This window comes from Seriola dumerili, unplaced genomic scaffold (assembly GCF_002260705.1).
Source record: "Seriola dumerili isolate Sdu_G_001 unplaced genomic scaffold, Sdu_1.0 BDQW01000306.1, whole genome shotgun sequence".
In the NCBI taxonomy this organism is placed as follows: Eukaryota; Metazoa; Chordata; class Actinopteri; order Carangiformes; family Carangidae; genus Seriola; species Seriola dumerili.
Window position 1 is genome coordinate 1114674 of NW_019174561.1, and position 25082 is coordinate 1139755.

A 25082-nucleotide genomic window follows, 5' to 3' on the forward strand; every position below is an offset into this window, starting at 1 on the left:
AAAAACCAGGATCCTGGTTTGATATAAGGGTCGTTGGCTACGATGGCTGCGTCAATTATCTGATTTTTATTTATTAATTTCTCTTAGCTGCACCGGGCAAAAAGTAGCGGTTAACGCTAATGGTTACCAAACCAGCTGGTCTTTGATTACGGGACAAAAACTGTGCGGCGAAGAAGAAGAAGAAGTTAAGTTTGGTGGCTCTTGTGTTTTGACTTGTTTTGTTAGAAATATCCAGATTTTAATGGAGCTAATTGTAGGTTTTACTATTGCTACATCGCTAGCGTTAGCATTAACAGCTGTTTACTTAGCTGTCTTTCCAATACCTTCAGCCATCATTGTGTTTACAATAAGATTATAATATGTCCTACTTCTTCAGGACGCTACAGTGACTCGGTATCGGAAAGTGGCGAGACGGGCCAACCAGGCTGAAGCTAGCTGGTTAGCATGCTGACTTCATTAGAAGAAAAAACGTGATCGAACTTTTAGCAAAGCCAGAGGTTTGCTTTCCACCACTGGAGACAGATGTTGGTGAATAAAGGAATGAAGTTTGATGCTGAACCCACAATGTTGCAAGTAAACAGCTACTAATGCTAATGTTAGCTATGTAGCAATAGCAAAACTTACAAATAGCTCCATTAATAACAGACAGAAACAGAATGTCATATTTACTGGATTGGGACTTTTTGTTTTTGGTCCCATTTCTTATTAAAAATCAAGATGCTTTTCAGACTTTCTGATAACTGGAGGTGGGTAAATATTAAGGCTGCACAATATGCAAAAAGAATCATATTGTGATAATTTTTGGCAGATATTGTGATTACGATTCAGTTGGAATTATTATTTTTTCATTTCATTTTCACTGAAAAACAAACAAACAAACCAAACAAATATGTTTACATGTTCCTTTACATCTGGAGAATATGATTTGTAGGCTGCGGCGTCTCCGTATCACCACAGCTCCTCCTGCAATTTGGGTTTTGCTCTTGGCCATATTGTGATTTCGATTATATTTCGATTAACTGTGCAGCCATAGTATATATCTCTAATTGTGACATGTTTTTAGTTAATAATTATGTACTTGTGCCTCGATCTTCTGCCTCAGCTGAACGCAGCAGAGCAGAATCAGCCGAAGCTGAACCCTGTGGCCTCAGATAAGTGCAGCCTCTTCATCGTATCACAGTCAAAAAGAAAAAAAATCTGTATTTTGGTGCTTGATGATCAGTGTAGGAAATCTTTTTCATGTCGTGGCTACAAAAGGCAGTTTTTATTCCAAGACTCAATAAGCACTTTCTTCTCTTTTTTTAGAACAAGTGCTGGAACAAACCAGCGTCTGACTGGAGGCTGGTGCTAATCTGCCACTGTGCCTTTAAGCAAGACAATAGTGGGACGTGTGCAGTCACATGAAGATTAAAAATAAAAAATAAAAAAAAAACAGCTTGTGAGTATTTCAGAAATAGATTTGAAATGTGATTGCTACCCTCTTGAGAAAACCACCAACAGCAAACTACTTCCAAAGTACTCCTAAAAGATTTGAAACGGGAACTTTTTTTTTTTTTCCTAAAACCCTTATCAGTCCACCAGACAGACAGAGAGACAGAGACAGAAAGCTAGCTAGCTTCAGAAGCGTTTAGAGGACAGGAGAGGAGAGGAGAGCGATCTCATGGAGAGCCTCCACCTCATTCCTTTACATCATGGTCTCTACGATGGTGTGGGTGGGGGCCTTCATCAGGAGGCCCTTGTTCCCGTTGGGGTCCAGCGGGTAGGAGAGCTCCTTAGGGCCACGGTGGTCTGCGGGACGAGAGCTGGCCCCGCCACGAACCGGGGCGGCCACCGCCTTGATCCTCTGCAGGAGGGAAGGAGGAAAGGAAGTATTAATCTCTGACCTGAACCAGTGGCCGGTTCCACAAAACACCTTAACTTTTCTACTTATGTCTGACACTTAAGGTTTAATTTCCCCTCAGCTGAGGCACTTACTTTGCACAGAATCTCAAAAAAATTGAGGCATTTGCAGCAGTGAAAAAGATTTTACAGCAGTAAAATTCTACTGTTACCATGGAGACTGTTGAGTTGCTGCCATTAGGAACTCTTCATTTATCCATAAACTGGGTCATGCTGCAGTTAAGATGGAGTCAAATGTTCCTTAAATTTTTTCCTTAGTTTGGTCGCTAAGGTCTTTTGTGCAAGAGTTTAACTGACTTTATTCCTTAAATATAAATCTAAGATAAGGAGAAAAACTTAAATACTTAAGGGTGTTTTGAGCAACTGTTTGTCTTAACTCAGACTTGAAGGTTAAACTTAAGGTGTTTTGTGCTACTGGCCACAGACTTGTAGCCACACAGCTAACTAACACATGTTTAGGGACCACCCACCTCAATGAGGGGCCCATCAGACTGGATGATCTTGATGACCACCACCATAGGGATGCAGATCATGGAGGCCAAGGCCAGAGTCCAACCTATTCCGACGGCCCAGTCCGGATACTTGTAGACCTTGTTGTACGTCAGTGGCTTGTACTTGACCAAGGAGAAAATGAAGCAGCCCTGAGGAGGAGCACAGAACAAACACTTCAGTACAAGTTCCTCTAAGCCTTTAAAGGGACAGTTCCACATTTCCAACATTTCTGTGTTCTGGTGATTTGGTTTCATCGACCAAAAAATATTTTTTCTAAAGCAGTTGAATGCAAAAATACTTAAAAATGGTGACGTGTCCCTTTAAAAATAACGTGTGGACAACACTGAGGCAAATATGGAAAATCATGGTGACACAAGTTTCAGGAAGTAGAAAAGAGGAAGAAGAAGTCAGATCATTGTGTGCAGACTGAGGTGATCACATGATCACAAATTGCTTCATATGTGCAGTGAAAAAAAAAAAAAAAAGAAGCACTCACCATGCACAGTAAAGGAGTGATAACAGACCAGCTCCACTTCATCCAGGGATTTGGTCTGTAGCCAATCATGTCCTCGACTGCATCGTAGAAATTATCAACGCCTGCGAACACAGCAGAATATTTTTGGATCAACGCACCAGGAAAATGACTTTACAGCAGTTAATAAGCAAAGTGAGATTATCCGTGAACACACACATGGGTAATTCAAAGTGCTTCACACAGGGCATAAAAAATCTGCTAAAACATTTCAAAGACACGATGACGAGGGAGGTTTCCTGAACGATCTGTGCACGAATGATCGCTACAACTTCATGTTCCAAGGTTTTTACTTTGTCTTCAGCAGATTCAGTTTAAAATGTGGACATTTCCAAAATTCAACCGTGACCTCTATTTACCTTTCTCAAATTTACTGTGTACTTTTTGCAGGGCCACAGCATCTCATCTTATATTCTACAAATATATATGATTTCAAAAGCACATGCAAAACTGCCGTAGATCAAGGTTTAAGCTAGGTTTGCTGTGATACAGCTGGACGTCACATTCGAGAGCAAACATTAGAATCAGTAGGTTCTCAGGTAGGTAAGTCATCAAGGACACTTCAGGTACACAGTAGGTTGTTGTTTTTTTGAAGAATGGTACTCACCATATACCCAGGCAACAGCTATACATTCAAAGAATGCCACCCACAGAAGGCACACACCGCTCGCTGCATAGTAATCAAACAGCTGGAAAACATACATGCCACCCTGCAGAGAGAGAGAGAGAGAGAGAGAGAGAGAGAGAGAGAGAGAGAGAGAGAGAGAGAGAGAGAGAGAGAGAGAGAGAGGTTATAAAATCACGGTATATTTCAGTTTCCTTCACTCTCATTAAAGCTCCTCAGTTAAAGGTCTGTGTCCATGTGTAGTGTGATTATAGATCAGCTCTAGCTTCTATATTAATACTGTGAAAGTATCAAAGCCTCAGTCCACAGAGAAATGCACACAGCCTGTATTCAGAAACTGAGCCTTAAAACCAGCCGTCAGGACTTCTGGAACTTTGTGATGTCACAACAAAGCAGTCACCAAGCCCCGCCCACCTGGACCCACCATCCAAATCTTGCAGGATTTGGTTTCTCTGAGTGTTTTTAACCTGAAATCTGCTATATTTTTATTGGATCACTCAGAAAACAGTCAGCCAATCAGAAGAGAGGCTCAGAGCCTCCTCTCTTCTGATTGGCTCACCGACCTGTTGTTACTAGAGCTCCAGAGAGAAGCCTGAGGGAGGAGATGTAAAACTACTCTCAGATGTTTTTTGTTCTTAAAACCACAAATATATCTTCTTATGGATCAACACTACAAATAAAACACAGAAGAAGAAGAAAATATGGAGCTTTAAGACACTTTAAAAACAGGAAATCTGAACAGACTCTGTTCAGTGTGTTAGTTTTAATAGAGGAAGCTGGTTTTACCTTCCTCTGTGCACTGAGCCACAGGAACACTCACTAAACTAAATTATACCCATAATTCTTTGAGGATCATATGATCATTAACAGAGATGTGTTCAGACTGAACACGACCAAATGTGAGCAGCAGATGTGTCCACACACGTGTGTGAGCAGGCACACGCCTCTGTGTGCTCACGTGTGTGTGTGTGTGTGTGTGAGTCCGGTGTGAAAACTGTTTTAACAATCATGGGAATCCTAAACTTGAACCAGGCCACCGCAGCCATAAAAAGATGTTGTCATGGGAACGACAGAGGGAGGGAGGGAGGGAGGTGGGGCAGAAAATAGAAAGACAGTGAGGAGGTTAGACGTTGTGTGAGAACAGAAATCAAAGGTCTGACGGGAAGGAGAGGATGAGGATGAACCAAGGACACGCTGCCTGAGTCGCATCATCTGGAGATTTGGCGTCTCGCCTGTTTTTCTCAAGTGACGCACAGTTCCCAGGAAACACAGAGAGAACATGTTGATAGTGACCGACATCACTGTAGCAACGTTGGATAAAACTGACACCTCTCACTGTCGTTTCACTGAATCCAAAAATCTCAAGACTGATATGAACGGATAGAATTGGGACAAACTGCACAAACACTTAATTTCTTATTCTTATATTCCACATGTGCAGAATCAACTACACTGCATTGTATATTGTTACTGTATATAGTATTTCCATTTTATCTTATTTATTTTAGATTCTATCCTTGTTTTATTTCTTATGCTGCTTTTCTTTTGTGCTAAATATTATATTTTTTGACCCTTCTAGCAGCTGAGTGTGGAGACAGTGGAGGACACATGTTGCTCTGAAGGAGGTTAAATATGGTCAATAAGGTTTTTAATGAAAGGAAACTAAAGATTTGATTAATGATGAAGACTATCCAGACAAACTCAGAGTAGGAGGATAGATCTGGTAGATTAGCGACACGTCGGACTCAAGTCATGTGACCAGAGCGAAACTGTGACAATTGAAGGTGAAATTATGAACGGAGAAGGTATGCACGAGCAGGGCCAGTTCAAACAAAGACCAGCACCCGACTTACACGAACCCACAGCAACAGTTACATGTCATTATACTGTTCTGATATGAGTCACTGTGTTTGGTGCAACAGCTCTGAATTAGAATTTGAATGTGGTTGCAGTTGAAACTATCATCATTTGTCTATTCAAATCTGTGGCACACCCAGATCCTCAGACCTCAAAGAGACAGTGTAGGAAAGATCCTCTTCCTTTCTTCACCTACCTCACCTCCTTTCCTTTCCTCATCACTGATTGGCTCTTGGTTTCACCTTTACTGCCCCTCATTTCCCTGACAGAATTTACCTGGGCACTACAAGGTTATTTAACAGCTTCAATCATTCACTCTTTTTCACCTTCACATCTGGTAGGAGAAGTTTTTTTTTTACTCTTTAGTTCTTATAATTTGTCTATATGTTATATATAAGTCCATCATGGGATGACTTTGATTTATTGTGTTAAATTGAATCTTGATTCTTAATTTGTGTCCTTTCAGAAGCAGCAGCACATGTGAGTGTTTTCCCTTCCATGTATGAAACAGTTATTTGAGAATAAACCTTAGTTAGATTGGATTGATGTTTCATGGTCTTCGTCCTTGACCCGATGTCCATGGGGATCATTAACCTTTTTCTGAACCTCCTCTTTAACAGGATTGGAACAGTTTATTTACATGAGCATGAGTCTTAGAACAGATGGTTAGGGGTGGTACGGGTTTTTAGAAATGGCTAACCACAGCCGCGACAGGTGAGCGGTCTCTGTACGGAGACTGGGTCAAATTGAACACAGTTTTGACAAAAACCTGCAGCAAATGTCAAAATTTCAAACTGTGAAGAGCCTCATTCGACCTTTGTCACACACACTCTGCTGTGATGTGACGTATCATGACGAGATCAGACGTAACTTATGAAACAGGCTCTCTTCTGTTTAAAATGAGCTATTTGTAAGTTTTGCTAATGCTACATAGCCAGCATTAGCATTAGCAGCTGTTTACTTACCAGTCTGGAAGAAACACTGAAAATTCCCTTTACTCGCCAACAGCTGTCTCCAGTGGTGGAAAGCAGCCCTTTTGTTTTGCTTCTATTTGTACCACTTCTTTTCTTCTACTGAAGTTAGCATGCTAACCAGCTAGACTGAATTATCACTGTAGCGTCCGGTCTGCTCCGAAGAAGTAACTGCTGCTCAGAGGACGTATTACAACCTCTTGTCTTGTAAACACGACAACAATGACTGAAGCTCATGTCAAGACTGGTGAGTAAACAGCTGATGCTAACGTTGGCTACGTGGCGATAGCTGAATTTATGAGCTACGAGAAATAAATAGAGTTAAAATAAAATAAAAAAATGAAATAAAGAGAGAAGAAGGTAGAAAAAAAAGTAAAAACATGAGGCAGAGGAGTTAAAGAGGAAGAGGGGAGGAGGGAGAGAACGAGGGGGGAGCGGGAAGGAGAGGAGTCAGGAATGATGGGAAACATCAGAAACCAGAGCAGAGACAGAAATAGAAGAGGAGGAGGAGGAGGAGGAGGAGGAAGATTTGGAAAAGTGAAGTCAGGTCTACTGTATCTATTAATACTGGGGGAGGGAAGGGAAGTTCTCATGACTTGACAGTATAAATAGCCCCCTGTCATCTCCCCAGGGACCCACACTAAGAGTCGTCTGAACACTGCTGTTTCTGGTGGAGCTGAGGGGCGGAGCTGAGGGGCGGGGCTGAGGGGCGGAGCCAGAATTGAGGTCCGCAGACACAGTGTGTATATACGTACATACATATATATAGATGATGTTTAAGTGTTTTCATGGTGTCGTTACCTTGGTAACCATGGTGAGTCCAAGCAGATAGCTGATGCAGCAGAGGATAGCGATGAAGACCTCTCTGCGGTAACCCTTCCTTAGGAAGGACGGATACAGATCCACCAGTGATGTGATCTGCCCTTCCACCTCTACAAACTGCACAGACACAGACACACACAGACATTATCCACTGAGCTTCTTGACATCTGTACATCCTCATCTCTTCACAGCGTTCGACTACAGAAGATTTAATTACTTTCATTTATTCTGGGAGTTAATGTTTCCTTAAAATGTTCACTTAAGAATAAGACCAAGGTAAACCTTAAATAAAAATAGGAATCACTTAAAGTGCGTTAAACCGTCGCACAAAAGACCTTAGCAACCAAAGGAAGTAAAAAAACTAAAGGAACCTCCGACTCCATCTTAACTGCAACAAGTTTATGGTGATAAATTAAGAAAATGAACTCATCCCAATAAGAGTGGCGAACCCACTGGACACCCTTAACGATTAGGAATTGATTTTACATTATAGATTTGTCCGAGCGTCTAGAGTTGAATCATAGTCGAGGTATTTCATGTCCAACAGATCAGCCTCATTCACTTACAAACAGGGCAGCTGATTGTATGACATTATAATATTACTTCTGTTTCATCAGTGCAGCTTCTTTCGACTGTGTTCAAATGTTTTACAGAAGCAGAAAAAGCTCAAATGGATTATAGTTAAAATCCTTCCAAGTCTTAAAATCTTAGAATAACTTTAAATCACATTTATTTTATATATTTTTTTATTTTGTTGGTTGTGTTTTTGCACATGGAGCAACATCTCTTAGCTAATAAACATATTAGAAACCACTTTATTACTTGATTTGAGCTGAGCTGATTTAGCATCACAGAAAAGAAAACCTTTAATTATAATAATCAGTCTTTGGTTTATTGCTAATAAATGATGTTTTGTATCCAAAGAATCAGTGCAGGTGAAATGCTTATGCTTAAATAATACATTAATATTATAATAATTATTAAATAAAATGTATCAAAAAATCTAATATGCTACAGGAATCTTTTCAAACAACATCAAAGTAGTGGAGTTCTCCCCCCTCCCCTCACGTTTCTAATCCAAGGCGTGCTGTCACAGTTTAAAACACTCAAATACACTCATATGAAGAAGCTTTTTATTCCTAATTTCTATGCTTTTATCTTTGGTTTCTACTTTTGGTTTTATTTTCTTTTGTCCGCTTTATTGATTTTACTGTTTTAACACGTGTATTTGTAATTCTCCCTGTTACACGTTGCCTCTCTGTCTGTTATTGCTGTTTTCTTTTCTGTTTTCTCGTTTGCAAAAAGTGCTATATAAATAAAGTTATTATCATTATTATTAACTGTGTTTCCGTGTGTATGTTTCCGTGTGTGTATGTGTGTGTGTGTGTGTGTGTGTGTGTGTGCGCTGACCTGACTGTCGAGGCCAAGCAGCAGCAGCATAACGAAGAAGAGAACTGCCCAGAGTGTAGGAAAAGGCATCATGGTTACAGCCTTGGGGTAGGCAATGAACGCCAGGCCAGGACCTGCAAAGGAGTGGGGAGGGGAGGGGGAGGGGGGGAGTAGGACCAGAAAGAAGGGGACGGTGGGGGGAGGGGGTGACATTAGTATCATGTGATGAGCTCATCTGATCTGCATCCCTGTGGGAAGAAACGGCCCAGAACAACGGAGACGCAGAAACAGATCTGAACGCACATCATGGCAAAACCTCGGCTACAACACTTCACATAGGTGTGTGTGTGTGTGTGTGTGTGTGTGTGTGTGTGTGTGTACACAAAGTACAAAGGTACTAAGTACATCTGATCTGACATCTTTACTTACCTGTCGCCTCCATTTTAAACACACATTACTTACAATATTACAGACTTTATGCACATTACATTCCATTCCATTTATAAAAATATATAACAAGGAAAAAAACAACATTATAATAAAGTTAAACACAACAATAACAAGCAAAACATCAATATCAATATAAAGAACATGTTGAATATAATGTGTCATGTCATGTTTTGTGAGAAGAGTGTAACTGCTACTTCTGAGGAAGTCACAAGAGAGAGAACATGTTATAAATGGAAGTGTGTACATTATGTAGTGGAGTGTAACTAGTACATGTGTTTGTGTGTTACCAAAAAAGACCATTAACCACTGTAAACAATGCAGCAATTAACCTGATTAAGACGAGTTAGATTCACCATGTCGAGCAGCTGGACGCCTCTAAACACGGAGCTGATCAGCTGCTGGAGAAGGTGAATCAAGAGTCCCTCAGATGATTAAAGTTCGTCGACTCCTTCGTCACTCGAACCGTTTTACATTCTCGGCCGAATCAAGACTCTTTTTATCTTTTTTTTTTAAGAATGAAAAATTACTGATCTCTGCAAAACAGCAGCAGATACAAATCGTGACGTGAGGTTTGTTTATTTTTTGTTGTTGTTTTTTGTTTTTTGCGGAGGTCTAATTGGATGTTGATGCTACACATCGTGAACCGTGAAAACAGAAGTCCAGAAACAAAGGAAGCAGCCATGACAGCGAAACAGCTGATAGCAGGATATGTAAATATGTTCAGTTTTTTTTAGTTGTGAATTATGACAGGGCATCCAACCAAACACCACGTTGACTCCAAAAATAGCACCAACTTCAGTTCCCTGAGAGGGGAGACGCTAGCAGAACGTTAATCACACCTACTGTGTGACGGATCAGTCCTTACTTGACTGGGCTCAGTATTTTAAAGCTTCACTTTTCATAAAGTTCATTCTTGAGTCAACAGAAGCCACATCGTAGCTTCAGTGTGATCAGAGCATCAGCGTATTCTCTCATGCAGGAAACACTCATTCCTCTGTCAGATACATCAGCATCAAGCAGCCGCAGTTAAGGCGGACTGACTTGTGATGTTCCTAAACCTTTGATATCTGTCTTACCTGGCGGGTTTTTGAACCTGTCACAGCCTGGTGACCTGTCTGAGTCTGTTCTGTCTACTCGACCTGCTCTGCTGTTTTGACTCGCAGCAGATGGACACATTATGAATAACTGAGCTGCGTGTCGCCCATGTTGCCGGCGGGGGATCCAGCAGCACTGATCTGCACTTCTATTCTTTGGCAACCTGTGGAGCGTCAACCCACTCGCCAAACACAAACGTTGACATTGGACAATTCTGCCAAACCCCCACCGTTAATTCGGCGTTGGAGACGACAGAACCATCCAATATTCGTATCGACTGGGCTGGCTGCGTTTGAAAGTTAGCTCACTGCGCTAAAGCTACATTTGCTTTCCTCAGAATGGTTGGGCTTGGAGCATTAGATGAAGCCTGGGTTTCACCAAAGCACTTAATGATCAGTTCAGCTATTGACATAAATTACAAGTTTAAAGTTTGATGTCCAACAAGATGCCTGATGTCTTAAGGAGGTAATTGAAGGATGATTAATATCACAGAAAAGAAGGGAATCAAACTTTCCAAACGAGCTCCAATGGTAGTTCTAGAAACATCAGCTTTGTTTGAGTGGAATTTGTACTTTTAAAGACTGATTTGGGATTTGAGAACCGAGCACTGTCATCAGGCTCCAGCAATCCTGTATACTGTAAATATACTGCCAGTCCATGGAAAAGATGATGGCACTTAAGGCTTTTTCCAAAACACCTCAGTCTCTGGCAACTAAATACAAATGTAGAGGGACAGTTTTTCCTTCCTCTGGTAAAACGTTCAGTAGTTTTCCATGGAGTTTTATGGTTGAGTTGCTATATCTGATGACTGTGGATGCTAACAGACATTACAAAAACATACAGTTGCTAGCACTACATGTTAGAATAGGTAGAAACAGCTAATAACACCACACACCAACTCAAGTAGACAGGTCACAACAGAGGTCACGTCAGTTCGTCTCGTGTAGAGAGGGAACACCTCAAAGCCAAATCTCTGATAGCATGTTTAAGCTAGCACACTGGCACAAGACGCACTGTATTCTATCTTGGCATTCTACCTTATTTTTTAATTAGTGTCTTAATGTCTCTGACTCGTGCCCTTTGATAAAAAAATCATATTTCCAACATCTCTTCGTTTGTCCTGATCCAGCCTCCTTTCTTTACTTAAATGTTGCGCTAACAAACCGACCAAATGTGTTCATATGCTCTCACATTCTGCTTTTGTCAAGGAGTGTTTGATTGCGGAAACTTCCATATTCCGATGCCGTCATTTTATGATTGATCAGGGAATCCATTTAATTCCAAATTACAATTCAATTCGAAATTAAACGTATTGGCTATGAACCTCTTTGGGGTTTTCGTTGCTGTTTTTCTTTAATATTTACTGTTGTTTAATTTGTTAACCAGGAAGCAGCGCCCACCATCACTGCCGCCTTTACAGAACCCTCGTACCTGACTCTGCCACATCAGCAATGTCCACCCCTTGCTCTTGTGCCATGAAGCCCAGGACGGAAAATATTGCGAAGCCAGACACAAAACTGGTACCACTGTTGAGGGCTCCCAGCAGCAAACAGTCCCTATGTCACACATATGTCATGAGGAGGATTTGTTAATGAACACACAAGGATCCCGTCACCCCCCCTCTCTCCCCTACAGCTAATCCCCCTCACTGAAACTGGCACCTCACCTGTAGCAGTTGTATTTGTACTTGTTGTAGCTCCCCAAGGACGTCATGGCGCCCAAACAGATGGCGTAGGAGAAGAAGATCTGGGTGCCGGCGTCAATCCACACCTGTGAAGCAGGGGGAGAGAGTGGGGACAGAAAGGCTGAGGCCTGCTGATGAGGGGAAGTACAGGACCAAGAATAACATGAAGGGAAGCTGGAGGGAAGTAAGTCGTGGACCAATGTGGACTAGGGGAAGTTAGCAGCTGCAGAAGTCTAGCAGAATTTAACTGGTAATAGCTCGGACTGGAAACCACCAGATTGACTGTCGTAAGGGCTGAAAACAAAATTATTCTCCGCCTTGCATTCTTCGTTCCGTCTTTATTCGTCCCAAACACCCAACGTACCAACAGCACAGACGCTGCCTTTCAAGCTGACTGCTCAGTTTCTGACTGACCTTAAAACCTACGTACTGAGCAGACCGCTGGTGAAATTATACACCCAATCTTATATTTCAAGAAAGACTTCCAGAATATGGGAGGAAATAACTTATATAGTATACCTTCAACCTTTATAGATGGGGAGGATATAATTTCATTATTCAGCTGCTAAACAGAAGATCTAGTGCAGTAATTCTGTTGTGGCTAAACTATACCTTAAGTTACACTGTCTAACAGTCTGTCTGACAGGTATTTTATGAGTAGACAGACAGATGTTTCAGTTGTCCATGCTGAGCGATGTTTGGATAGAGTAGCGGNATTCTGTTGTGGCTAAACTATACCTTAAGTTACACTGTCTCTCAAAGTGTCATTGTTTGTTGTTTGCTATCAATTATATTTCCTAACAGGTATTTTATGAGTAGACAGACAGATGTTACAGTTGTCCATGCTGAGCGATGTTTGGATAGAGTAGCGTAGGAAAGAATGGCGATGGGGCTTTCTTGCCCAGGCAGCACAGGGGCACCTACCTCTGGGTCCTTCAGGCGAGCGAGGTCAGGGTACAGGTAGAACTTGATACCCTCTGAAGCACCCGGCAGTGTCACACCACGAATCAACAGCACGATGAGCATGATAAACGGGAATGTGGCTGTGATGTAGACCACCTAAGGGAGAGCACAGATACAGAAACGCAAGGTCACCAATTATAGAAACACTGTAAATATTCTCCAGTATAAAAAATGTTGTGCCTCACCATGACAAGGACGTTAATTTGTTATCTGGCCAACTAGTTGTTGTCTTTGGTTTCGTTACAGAGACTGGTGGTTGATAAATGTGAGAACTCTGGACGTTATTTTTGGATTATACCAAGAACAGGCCACAGGCTGTCCCTTAAATCAATAGCAGTGCATCAGTATCTGCTGTTTGGAAAGCGGTGACCACACTTGGCCTTGTAGGAGTCTTTATTACCAGGGTTACAACAGGAAGCAACCAGAAGGTATAAATCAGGCCAGACCAATCAATAAAGAGTGTTAAGGCTATAAAAATAGTGGTCTGGGATTGATTGAGCTGCCTGCGGCCTCATGGTGAATTGTTGTTGTTGTTGCTGTGGCAGCAACTGAACAAGGTCTGTGGTTTATTACACAGTCGGCAAAAGAACCTGCCAAAAAGATGAATTTTAGGAACTGCTCGGATTATCTGGAATACAGAATTATGTAACTCAAACAGGGCCAAGGGCCAAAGGGTCCAACCACAAAACTGGCCGGGCTGACATCCAATATCAACTAAAAGAAAAAAGATCAGTATTGATGTTTACATTTTGGGCATTAGAAACAAGACAATGTGGTACAATGTGGAACAAGTTAGAGACAGTTTATCCATCAGTTTGTCCACTAGAGGGCATGGACTTCTATTTTTCAACTGTGAAATGTCCTGCTCAGTGGCTCCAATTCTGTAACCACATTTATTGGTTCCTTACCAAAGGCTAACTAGCTAAATAGCTTTCCTTCCTTATCAAAGGAACCCATACTGGTGTGTTGTGTGTTAATGTTTGAAAACAATCTTAATCATGCAATTTTTTAAACTCGAAAACATAACATATACACACTGGCCTCAAAATGTTTTATTGATTTTATTACTTGCTAGCACACTTGCTAACAGCTTATTGTTGCTTAGGTGAGCTGTTTAGCCTAGCTTACTTTCAAACTTCAAATGTGGCATTAGCTGCCTTGCTAAGCTACTTAGTTAACTGGTTAGCTCTCTGATGTTTCAACAACATAAATTTTAACTTGCTTTATGATCATGCTAACTACACAGAGATAGGGTTAGCGTTCTGCCGCGCACAGTTAGCATTAGCACTGAGACCACAGTAGCTAAATTTTTAGCATGACAAACAAAGAACAATGAAAGGTTTATGGTCAAAATCATATTTCCACTTCCCAGTTTATACAGAGGCCTGAAGTTTCTAAACATTTTCTTTCTCATAGGAAGCTAAGTTTGTGAGCTACTGTACAACTTCTATACATCATTAAACCCTTGCTAACGGCCTGCAAGTCGTAAACACTTATTTGTTTGAGGAAATAATGCTGGGAAGCTAAAATCTTTGGGAGGATCCACAACAGCAAAGTGGAACCAGATGTTGCCCTGACATTAGTGTTTCTCCTGAGAGACTAAAACTCAGCTCTGCACGCAGATCCAGTATTTTACACAAACCATCTCAGAACCTTTAAAATAAGAGTGGAACAAACTTTTTAAACCTTTGTGTTTGTAACTATTTCATTTCTGTATCGCTGAAGAGAAAATAAGGGATTTATTCATTTGCAACTTCTCCAGCCTCCCACGTCCTTGAAAAAAAAAACAACCAAATCTGTACTTTGCTGCACTCAGCTTGAACACAGCGCTGTATTGTTCTCTTGTTCAGACCACAGAGAAAAAAAAATCATATGAGCATCACTCTGTTATGGTTTTCTGCATCCTCACGATACAGTGATGATAAAAATGGACAAGACGGTTCTTGTACTTTTTTTTTTTTTTTTTTTTTTTTTTTTTTAAAGTTCAGCAAGTTCATGAGGAACACAATCTTGTTTTGGAACAACCGTGCAACACAAAACAACAGGATAGTGCAAAACAGAGGACACGTCGATTTACCTTGCCAGTGGACTTGACTCCCTTCCAGATGCAGAAGAAGCAGATGACCCAGACGAGCAGTAAACAAAGAGCCAGGTCCCATTTAACATGACCCATGTCCTCTATACCGCTGGTGATACCCAGCACGTTATGTCTGCAACACATGGGGAAAGAGCTCCTTAAGCAAATGTGTTTACCTGTGCATGTGTGAGACACATGTGTGAGACACGTGCACATCACATTACTAATGCGTCTTCTACTTCCTGTGGCCTTCCATTTAAATTTCAGATCATTTATCAAAGTCGTACCTGAACCGAACTTTTCACATGTAAAACAACATGAAAATCACGTGTGATTATGGAGGTGCGCAGCATATATGTGTGTGTGTGTGTGTGTGTGTGCTCTTATGTAACTCACTCCCAGAACTCGGTGACGGGGGAGGTGAAGTTGGAGGCGTTGGCAGCCACCCAAAGGGTTTTGTTCTTGCGGTAGGTGTCCTCGATGCAGTGTTCGGTGTTCCAGGGCTGATTGCACTTGGCCCAGGGCAGCTCCGGCTGAAAACACTGAAACGCAAAACAAGCAGAAGTTATGTTAGTGTACTTAACTTTTGAGCATGCTCAGATCAGATAAGCTGGCTGGTCAACAGTTTCATCAGTGTTCAAAATCACTGACTAAAGACGGAAAACCAAAGACGCTTGAAACTTTCTACCACCAACTCATCTGTTTTGTTATCTCTGCACCGAGCTGAGCTCAGACCTGGTTTAGACCTGGAGCCGGTTTCACAAACACAGACTTTGACTGTGTCTTCAATATAACAAACAGTCAGACTTCAGACAGACGTCTAAATTCATCTATTGCACAAAGCAGTTAAGTGCTTGACTATCTAAAGCTGGACTGTGGTGCAATGAATTCTGGGTAAATTAGACTTTTTTTATTATCAAAAAAATGGCTGACCACGCTCCATTTACCCTCAGGAGAAAATGTTTGTGTAATGGAAGAATTCAACAGTTACAAGAGTGTATGAAGAGTGAGACGATAAAATACAAAATGGCTGCCGTCTCCTTCCCTTTTTCTTTTTCAGCAAACCACAAATTAGGAGCCATGTTTTCCTGTTTTCTGGTTGTTGGGTATAACTGCTCAGCACAGGTGTTGTTGATTGTTACCACGATAACACTTGTTCTAGGCCTGAGTTAGCCTGGGGGTAAGGTGTCTAATGTTTTTGCCTTAAAATGAGTCAGTCTCAGATCTGGACCGACACCACACCCGGTCTGAGATGTCTCTGTGAAACATGTGAAGTTTATATATATGAAACATATATATATAAACTTCACTTGACTCAGCGGCTGAGCCGTCCATGAGAATTCGACACCTTCTGTCCTTTAATTTACAGCCTTCTTCATCGAGGTCTGTCGAGCCTCAAGAGGCACCTGTTTGGATTTAAGGGGCGCCATCAAAGAGCTTTACAGGTTACTGGATCGGCTTTAAACCAGTTTTTCAAAGACATGAAGGAGGCTGCACAATGGATGACAGACAGGCTCTATTCTTGGCATGAGACATTAATAGGAGCATTTATTCTGCTCACTAGGCTGCTGCTGTTCTTTGCTGCCAATTTTGTAACTGTAAAAAAAAAAAAAATGGTTATTCTGAAAATGTCCTAAATTGTCAACCCATATACAATTAAGTCTCAGTCAGAGCAACAGGTTCAGCAGTTGCATAATCATGTCTGTGGTTTTGGGGGGGGGGGGTTGATTTATGAGTCAGGTCTGGTCATGCTATGATCTAAAGCTATAGCTCTGACTGAACGTTCAGCAGCTTCATACACTTTTTTATGGCTTTGTTTTGTTTTTATGTTTGTAAAGCACTTTGTAACTCTGTTTTGAAAAGTGCTATATAAATAAAATTATTATTATTATTGCATCCAGGTTACTGCAGAGGAAGAGCTTCAGTTCGAATGCAGCACAGCTTTTTAACAAGTTTAACTCAGTTTAACTTGGATGTTAAAAGGTTGTGAGAACAACAGACTCTAAATAAAGATGGACGTTTCCTCTGTGACGTCACCCATAAGTTTCTGAAGCTCAGAATGACCTGCTCCACCGTTGCCATCTTGGCAGTTCCTGACTCTGAAACTGATGTTTTTGGATTTTATTCATCAATCCAGTTTCACTTTTTTTTTAACAGATCAAGTAAACTCATTTATCTCTCACATTCTGTGAAGTATTTGTTATTTCATGAATTATTACCTCAGTCAGCAAATTTAAAGGTATTTTGCTTCATAAAAAACTGGAATTTGGCAGAAAATTATTATTTTTTATCAGCGATTCATTTAAATGATCTTGTACTCGGAGCATTTCATGGAACAGCACTTTCCAGCTAGTCAGTGGCCCTAACAGATATCCTTGAGGGACTTCTTCTATTGCCATCAGAGTTTCTTTTTCCCCACACCCACCTGGAACAGGTAGTAGAGGCCCCAGGCCAGGATGACGATGTAGTAGATATTCAGCAGGGAAACGATCACAATGGAGGCGTAACCAATACCTGGAGAGAGGGGAGAGGTCACAATGATGATGATGATGATGATGATGATGATGATGATACAGGAAGCCACTGATCAGACTTTATAATACTGAGACACATTTGGTAAAAATAAACAATCCTCTGCCCTGAAGTGAACCCTCTTTAAAATGACATGTCACCATGATTTATATGAACATAAAAATCATCTGGGGTTTGAACTCGACACTGACATTTCCCTTTGTCCCCATGTGACCAGTGAAAGACTTTTTGAACTTCCTTCAACAGAGTTTTCACCTTATAAGTCTCTGCTGTGTCTCCACTTTTAGTTCTTCCTGCTGGATTCTGATTGGCCAGAAAACAGGATGTAACAGTCGCCAGCTCATAACGAAACCAACGTGTCAGGCAACCAGAGCACACACAGGTGATGTTTGATGATTGAAGATGATGTAGACTGTGTAATGTCACCACTAGTTACTGAAAAAACAGGTTTAAGAAGCTGAATAAGAAAAACTCTAAAATCAAAATGTCTTTCCACAAAGACACGTTGTGTGACTTGAACCTGGGTCTTTAAAAATAAAAGATTAGAGCTCCACATCCTGAGTCTAACAGATATATTTCAGTGTTCAAAGTGTTACTTCCTGTTATGGGTGACTTTTCTTTTTCTCTTATGTTCATGAAACCCCTCGTCTGCACTGTAAAACACTGTCCTCACAAAATGTACTGTAAATCCCTGTTTCCTCACCATTAACAGTTCTGGTAACTATTAGCTTGTGTTAATGAACACCCACACTGCATTTAGCCAGTTGAAGGTCTAGAGAATTAATGATTTAGTTGTTTTAACCTTCACTGACATCGCCCTGCACTTAAATGTACTTTGACGCGTTCAGGAGAGCGATCAGCTGCGACACCACCGACCTCGAGATGGAGCTGCTGGTAAACACTGGATCAAGGCTGTGTGTGTGTGTGTGTGTGTGTGTGTGTGTGTGTGTGTGTGTGTGTGTGTGTGTGTGTAAACATAAGAAAATCCTTCAAATTAAGAACAGGTGTAGGGGTGAGGATTAGAAGCATGTGTTAGGTTTTAAGTTAAAGGTTAAGTAATGACTGTGGTCACTGAAGGTCCTCGTAAGTAAATTAGAAGAGCTTTTGTGTGTGTGTGTGTGTGTGTGTGTGTGTGTGTGTGTGTGTGTGTGTTGGTGTCTGTGTGTGTGTGTATGTGTGCAGTATTATCAGTCAGTACACACAGCCGACAGAGGCCATTCATCCAAATTAATGTCCTTCAACGTCATTGGCCATCTGTATGTGTATGTGTGTGTGTGTGGGTGTGTGTGTGTGTGTGTGTGTGCACGCTGAATTTGAGAGAAAGTTCTTCAGCCTCATTCGCTATCTGTGTGTCTTTGTGTGTGTGTGTGTGTGTGTGTGTGTGTGTGTATGAGTGTGTGAACTACTTCAGCATCGCATCATGTCCTTTTAATAACTCGACTAATTAGCAGCTGCTAAGCATCTGCATCCCTACACACACACACACACACACACACACACACACACGCTTGGATCACATGGTACAGTGCTGATCAAACAAACAGATGCGTCGCCCTCCATGATGTAATTTCGGGCGCTGACCTCGACTGACCTCGCTCTGTTTACATTTGCAATCGATTCTTTTAAACTCAGAACCGCCGTCAACACGAGGGTCCAGACTGAAGACAGACGTACCTGTCATATCATTTAGTGTCAGGATGATGTCACCAGGTGTATTTGACCTTTATCATAATGTTTATTAGTGTCACTGACCTGGTTCTAATTGATCTTCGTGCTACGTTCTGATCAAATCTTAGAATTAAAATTAAAGCTCTATATTTGACACAAGTGTTTAGTTTCACATCTCCTCTCTCAGGCTTCTCTCTGCAGCTCTAGTAACAACAGGTCGGTGAGCCAATCAGAAGAGAGGAGGCTCTGAGTGAGAAGACAGATATATATATAGAAATATACAAACCAAATGTGTTTACCTAACTGCTTTTACTTATGTGAATGTATATGTTTATGTATGCGTATATTTGGATATGTACATACAGTATGTCTATTGTTTTTTTCATTTACTTTATTTCATTATCTATTTTTTCTATTAATAATTATATTGTATTTTATTATATTAATATTGTTACTGACATTTTTTTTTTTGATAATTTAATTCCATTGATTGATTGTAATTTTGCTTTGGCAACACATTGAGCCTGTTGAATTTAAATTGAAATAATCCGGGTGGGCGGGGCTTGGTGACTGCTTTGTTGTGACATCACAAAGTTCCAGAAGTCCTGACGGCTGGTTTTAAGGCTCAGTTTCTGAATACAGGCTGTGTGCATTTCTCTGTGGACTGAGGCTTTGATACTTTCACAGTATTAATATAGAAGCTAGACCTGATCTATAATCACACTACACATGGACACAGACCTTTACACTGGAGGAGCTTTAAGTTATGATGAGGACACATATTTCAGCTGTTTAGCAGATTTTAAATATGATTCTGGGAGTGAGGATTCGGACTGAGTCTGTTCCACTTTGTCCCTATGTTTGAAAAGGTGGGAGTTGAACCTCCGGGAGCTTCTGAACTCACGAGGTTCATGTCTGAAGAAATAAATTCCCTGAAACTTTGAAAGCCTCTCGAAGTGTTTTACTGCGGAGAGGAATCATCTGTGAAGCAGCTGAGGCTCAGCAGCATCACACGGTGTCACTGAAAACAATAACAGCTGGAGAAAATCATCAAGAGCCCCACATGAGAATGTGACTGATAAACACAACGAGGAATCAGCCGCACTCCGACAGAATGTGGAGTTTACATGGTTGGTTTATGGTTTTTTGTGTTTAAACAAAAACAAGGTTCGAGGACTCAGATCTGATCTCAGTTCAGTCTATTCAGTGTATTCTGGTGGAGACGGTTGTCAGGTCCTGGTTGGTTTTAATAACCTTCCAGTTCCACCCTTTAAGACATCAGGCTAACAGCTAACAGCTAACAGCTAACAATCAGACTTGTTTTCTCTTCTTTCCTCAGTCTGATGTTGACCTCACGTCGTGTCAGCTCAGGATCTTTTTCCTCTAACAAATCAGTATCTGCGTTACATCAGAAAGTCAGAAAGAAACATGATGATTTAACAGTTGTTATTTGTGCTGTTCGACTCAGAACAACCTGTACAGCTGCACTCATCTCATCAACGCTTCCTGTCTGTTTTTTTTTTTCTCTCTCTCTTAATCGCTCTTCTAATCCCGCCCACAAAGCTCTGATTGGCTCGCTTGTTTTCAATGAGCACAACATGAAAAATCAGAGACGTGGGCAGGAATTCAGATGTCAGGGGCGATCACACATCTCTTTCTCTTTCTCCCTTTTTCTTTTGTTGCTTCAATTATTTTTATTTTTCATTTTCTCGTTCCCTCTCTCCTTTCCTTTTTCACCCGCCCCACTCCTCCCCCTGCCCCCACCCCCCCGCCGCCGCCTTTATTCATTACTCCAATTTTTCTGGTCTTTATCAACCCATCTCCTCTCTCCTCAGATCTCCCTGCTCTGCTTCTTCTCTCTCTCTCTCTCTCTCTGCTGTTTCTCTGATGTGTTGCAGCGCTGTTGCCATAGCAACGTGTGATTCAGGACACTCTGTACACCGTCTCGTGTGTGTGTGTGTGTGTGTGTGTGTGTGTGTATGAGAGACGGCGGGGAGGATAATGTGTCTGAAAGGAAGAAAGAACGTGTGTGTGTGAAAGTGAGAACAGCAGCATGAGTAAATAATTAAATCAAGATAACGAAACGATAAAATTACTGAAATAAAATTTACAAAAAGGAGACGTAGAATTAGAGAAAAGAAAAAGCCACAGAGAGAGAGAAAGAGAGAGAGAGCGACTGCGATGAATACATTAACCTTATTCAGCTGGCAGCGAACAGGGGAGAGGGGGAGGTGAGAAGAGCTGAAGAAAGAGAAGTGAGGAGGGAAGAGAGCGAGGAAATATGATGACGGAGAGACGGAGGAGATTAGACTGAAGAAAGGAGGAGCAGAGGAGGGCAAAACAAAAATACGTCTCCATCTGATAACAGAGGAAATATTGGAGAAGACGTCTCGAAGTCTGAACGTGCTTTCTTGGAGGACGGCAGGTTTCCACAGGAGAGGAGGTGAGAGCAGAGTACAGGCCTCAGTGTGTCGGTGTACCGGCACAGGCCTGGTTGCCTGGTAACGGTTGCAGGGTAAAGTCTCAGTAGTCTGATCGGAGGCGAGTCTGGTGTGACTCAGCCTTATGTTGCACGGCCGTTCCTCTGTGAAAAACAACACAGGTCTGGAAAAATCTAAACGCCGGAGTTTAGACTTAGAGAAGGCTGCCGACATCGCTCAGATCAGTGAGGTCACATGGGGGGGAGGGGGCGGGGCAGAGGGCGGGGCTGTTGGTCAGACGTGTACGACAATAAACGACAACTGGGTCTATGAACTCCTGTACTTGCTAAAAGATACAGGAGATATCATTTTTATATCTATATAATCTGATATATAACGTATGTCACGTGACCCTCTTCCACAAGGTTTTAGATGGTTGTTTTGTGGCCACTTGGGGGCAGCAGAAACAAGATGTCGTGAACACAACGTTGACAAATCTTCACCTTTGATGTCGATATGTTGAACTTGTCTGATACAGAGAAACATTATCTTTCATCTAGAGCCACGTTAAGTCCAGTGTTCCCGCTCTTTTAGCTCTGTGTTTGGTCTCCACCAGCTCCTCAGGGAAACACCTGGGGATAATGCCAGCAAACTGACGGTCTCCATGGAAACCACTGTAAAATCTCTTTCACGCCTGTAAATTACTCAACTTTTCTCTTTTACTAAGGAAACCTCTTAAGAGATTCTGTGCAGCACACTTCAGTAACTCCCTCAGCTGAGGAGAAATTGAACCTGAAGTGTCGTAATGTTTTCACATTGTCAACAATAGACACGTTTCTTCATATAAAGTCAAAGTTCCTTCAATCTTTGTATTTCATTTTATTTGCAATATTATAAAATAATCTTAGATAATTAGACAATGTTATTTTAGTTTTATGGCTTGAATTTGATTTTTTTTGAGGATCAAATTCAGTTGCACTTATATTTACTTACATCATGACCATCACACCTAATCCTCAATGTTAAAGTGTTTCTGTTTCCAGGACACACATGGGACACACCTGATGGGGACAAATACTCCGTCCAACCCCTACCTGCTCTGTGCAGCCACTCGTGTTACGACTGACATTATTTCTCGAAGAGTCTACTCACCAGTAAAGATGGGGCAGAGCTTCTCCCAGCAGGTGATGCCACCCTCGGAGGTGAACTGACCCAGGGCGACCTCCAGGAAGAAGACCGGCAGACCTCCGCCAAACAGGAAGATGAAGTAGGGGATGAGAAATGCACCTGGGTGGAGGTGAGGGAACAGAGAGAGAGAGAGAGAGAGAGAGAGAGAGAGGGAGACATTCAGGAACAGTTGTAGGCAACATGGAGGAAATGAAACCAGGTAACAGAGGAGTGTATGTGAATCAACAGCTCTATTGTTTTCTCACCTCCACCATTCTTATAGCAGAGGTATGGGAAACGCCAGACGTTCCCTAAACCAACAAAGCCTCCAGCCACAGACAGAACAAAGTCCAACTTGCTGGCCCACTTCTCCCGCTGGGGGTGTTTGCCCTCCGCCTCGTCTTCAGGCCGAGTGCCGGGGCTCTTACCGGGAGACGGCTTCAGAGTGTCCTTATGGAAATCCTTCAGACACTGAAGTTTCTCTTTCTGCGCCATTCTGTGGAAACGAGAGAGAGAGAGAGAGAGAGAGAGAGAGAGAGTCGATCAGAGAGAATCAGTCTGAGAACAATCCACCAACAGCAGCTTTGCTTTTTAAGTTTTTATGTGCACATGTTTCGGCATATAACATAAACCCTCAACACCTTGCCACTCGATGGCGGCTGGCCACCTGCTAAAGAGGCTGGTAGACCAACACATGAGCCACAGCCCCAGAGTTTCCAGCTCCAGATGTTGGCTGCTGGTCCACGTTAACCAACAGAAATCAACCAGAACTGAAACCTTTAAAAACATCTACTGAAAGAACCAAGCTGGTTCTCCAGGCTGCTTTAGAAAAATAAAGACTGGAAAGTGAAGTGTTTATGTAAAGTATGTGTCATATAGTTTTATGGCACTCTTGACTTTTCCAGCCCGACTTCCAAGAACAAGAATCTAAAAGGACTAAATCTTCCTTTAACAATTTCTCCTTCGACGATGTCACCACATGTTACAACCTGTCCTTCACTGTCAGCCGTCAACCACAGCCTGGGGAACATGAGCTGTGTCTTATGGCTCTTCCTCTTCCAGATAAACAAGGCTTCCCTCAGTCATGAAAACTGCTTGTGCAAGTTCAACCTGCAAAAACAAGAGCAGCAGTTTGTTTTCAACTGACTCCGCTCGGAGGACGCCACCGTTAAACCCACTGTGGTTTTGTTTCACGCCACGGTTGGATTTTTGTGTTGCTCAAAAGAAGCAGCTTCAGCAGCTTGAAATTCACCTGCGCCTCAACCTGAATCACCTGCAATGCTACCAGACAACCACAGTGTGGCAGTAGAGATAAGAAGAATAAATAATAATCACGATTATTTTGATCATGAATATTGAGATCACGATTATTGAACACGATTACTCATTGACTTTGGAAACACCACGCATTTATTACTAAAACCTTTTTAACAGTGGACTTTCTTTAACTTTAAATACAATTCAACAGAAAAATAAAAAAAAGATATAAATAAAAAAAATAATAAATAATATATAAATATATACAATTAAATACATAATACAAAAACTAATAAAAATAAATTATGATGTAACGTTATTGTACTTCCACAACCTACTGAAAACTCCTAAACATATATTCAACATTTTGATAAAATATATTCAACATAATCCGCTCAGTAACTAACGTAACTTACGCCGCTAACTTGCGTCACTTACGTACGCCGAGACGTGACCAGGAAGTCGAAGTTGTTGCGAAACAGAATGCAGCACAAATAATAATTGTTTTATCTGGATTATCTTGTTTTCATAATCGTTGGAAGACAAAATTAAAAATAAAATTAGATTCATCTCCCAGCCCTTGTAGAGATGAGTCCAGTCTGTTTAACATCACCTTGTTTGGCCTTCAGAATAAAATAATTAGTGTCTAACTCTGTGCATCAGCTGCGGCTCGTGGACTCTCAGCTCATGTTGCTGCCTCTCAGATAACAGCGCTCAGAAGCAGCGGATGCACCACATTTTGTTTGGAAGGAGACTGACTTTTTTCCAGGTCAGTGTCTGTGACGTTATTTAGTGCCAGCTCAGATCAAATGGAGTCACTGTGATCTGGCCACATGATCTAAACTATAGACGGGACACAGCAGCAGTGATACTGAATAACAGACGAAATAGGCCAACGGATTAGGGTTGGGTTCTGATAGCTGCTTTTATTTTGGATGAGATTCAGAGTCTCCTTCCTTAATGTCACAATCTAACAACTCCCTTATCAAATGTTTTCTTTATTAGCAAAGAGCAAAGTACACGTTGCAGCTGAATGTGGAACTCAGCCATGATAAGGTCTGCCCGAATGGAATGCATCTAAATCACTATTAAATAAATAAATACACATATCAATACAGCTGTGAAATAAATCCTGAAATATATATATATATATATATAATATATATTTAATGTAAATATGAA

General features: G+C 41.4%; 1 protein-coding gene across 1 annotated transcript in view; it reads right to left on the reverse strand.

Annotated features, from left to right (window-relative positions):
• Window positions 1-858: 858 nt before the first annotated feature.
• Window positions 859-25082, reverse strand: part of LOC111231557 (sodium- and chloride-dependent taurine transporter-like) — a 33534-nt gene continuing 9310 nt past the window's right edge. Inside the window, exons 2-15 of the mRNA XM_022758703.1 lie at window positions 22910-23139; window positions 22629-22763; window positions 17282-17370; window positions 15253-15398; window positions 14857-14989; window positions 12741-12875; window positions 11799-11902; window positions 11564-11688; window positions 8609-8721; window positions 7178-7315; window positions 3531-3633; window positions 2888-2988; window positions 2370-2540; window positions 859-1843 (exon numbers count right to left, since the gene is read on the reverse strand). Coding sequence (XP_022614424.1) covers window positions 1685-1843; window positions 2370-2540; window positions 2888-2988; window positions 3531-3633; window positions 7178-7315; window positions 8609-8721; window positions 11564-11688; window positions 11799-11902; window positions 12741-12875; window positions 14857-14989; window positions 15253-15398; window positions 17282-17370; window positions 22629-22763; window positions 22910-23138 — 1881 coding nt within the window. The 5' untranslated portion in view covers window position 23139 and the 3' untranslated portion in view covers window positions 859-1684. The remainder of the gene's footprint in view (window positions 1844-2369; window positions 2541-2887; window positions 2989-3530; window positions 3634-7177; window positions 7316-8608; window positions 8722-11563; window positions 11689-11798; window positions 11903-12740; window positions 12876-14856; window positions 14990-15252; window positions 15399-17281; window positions 17371-22628; window positions 22764-22909; window positions 23140-25082) is intronic.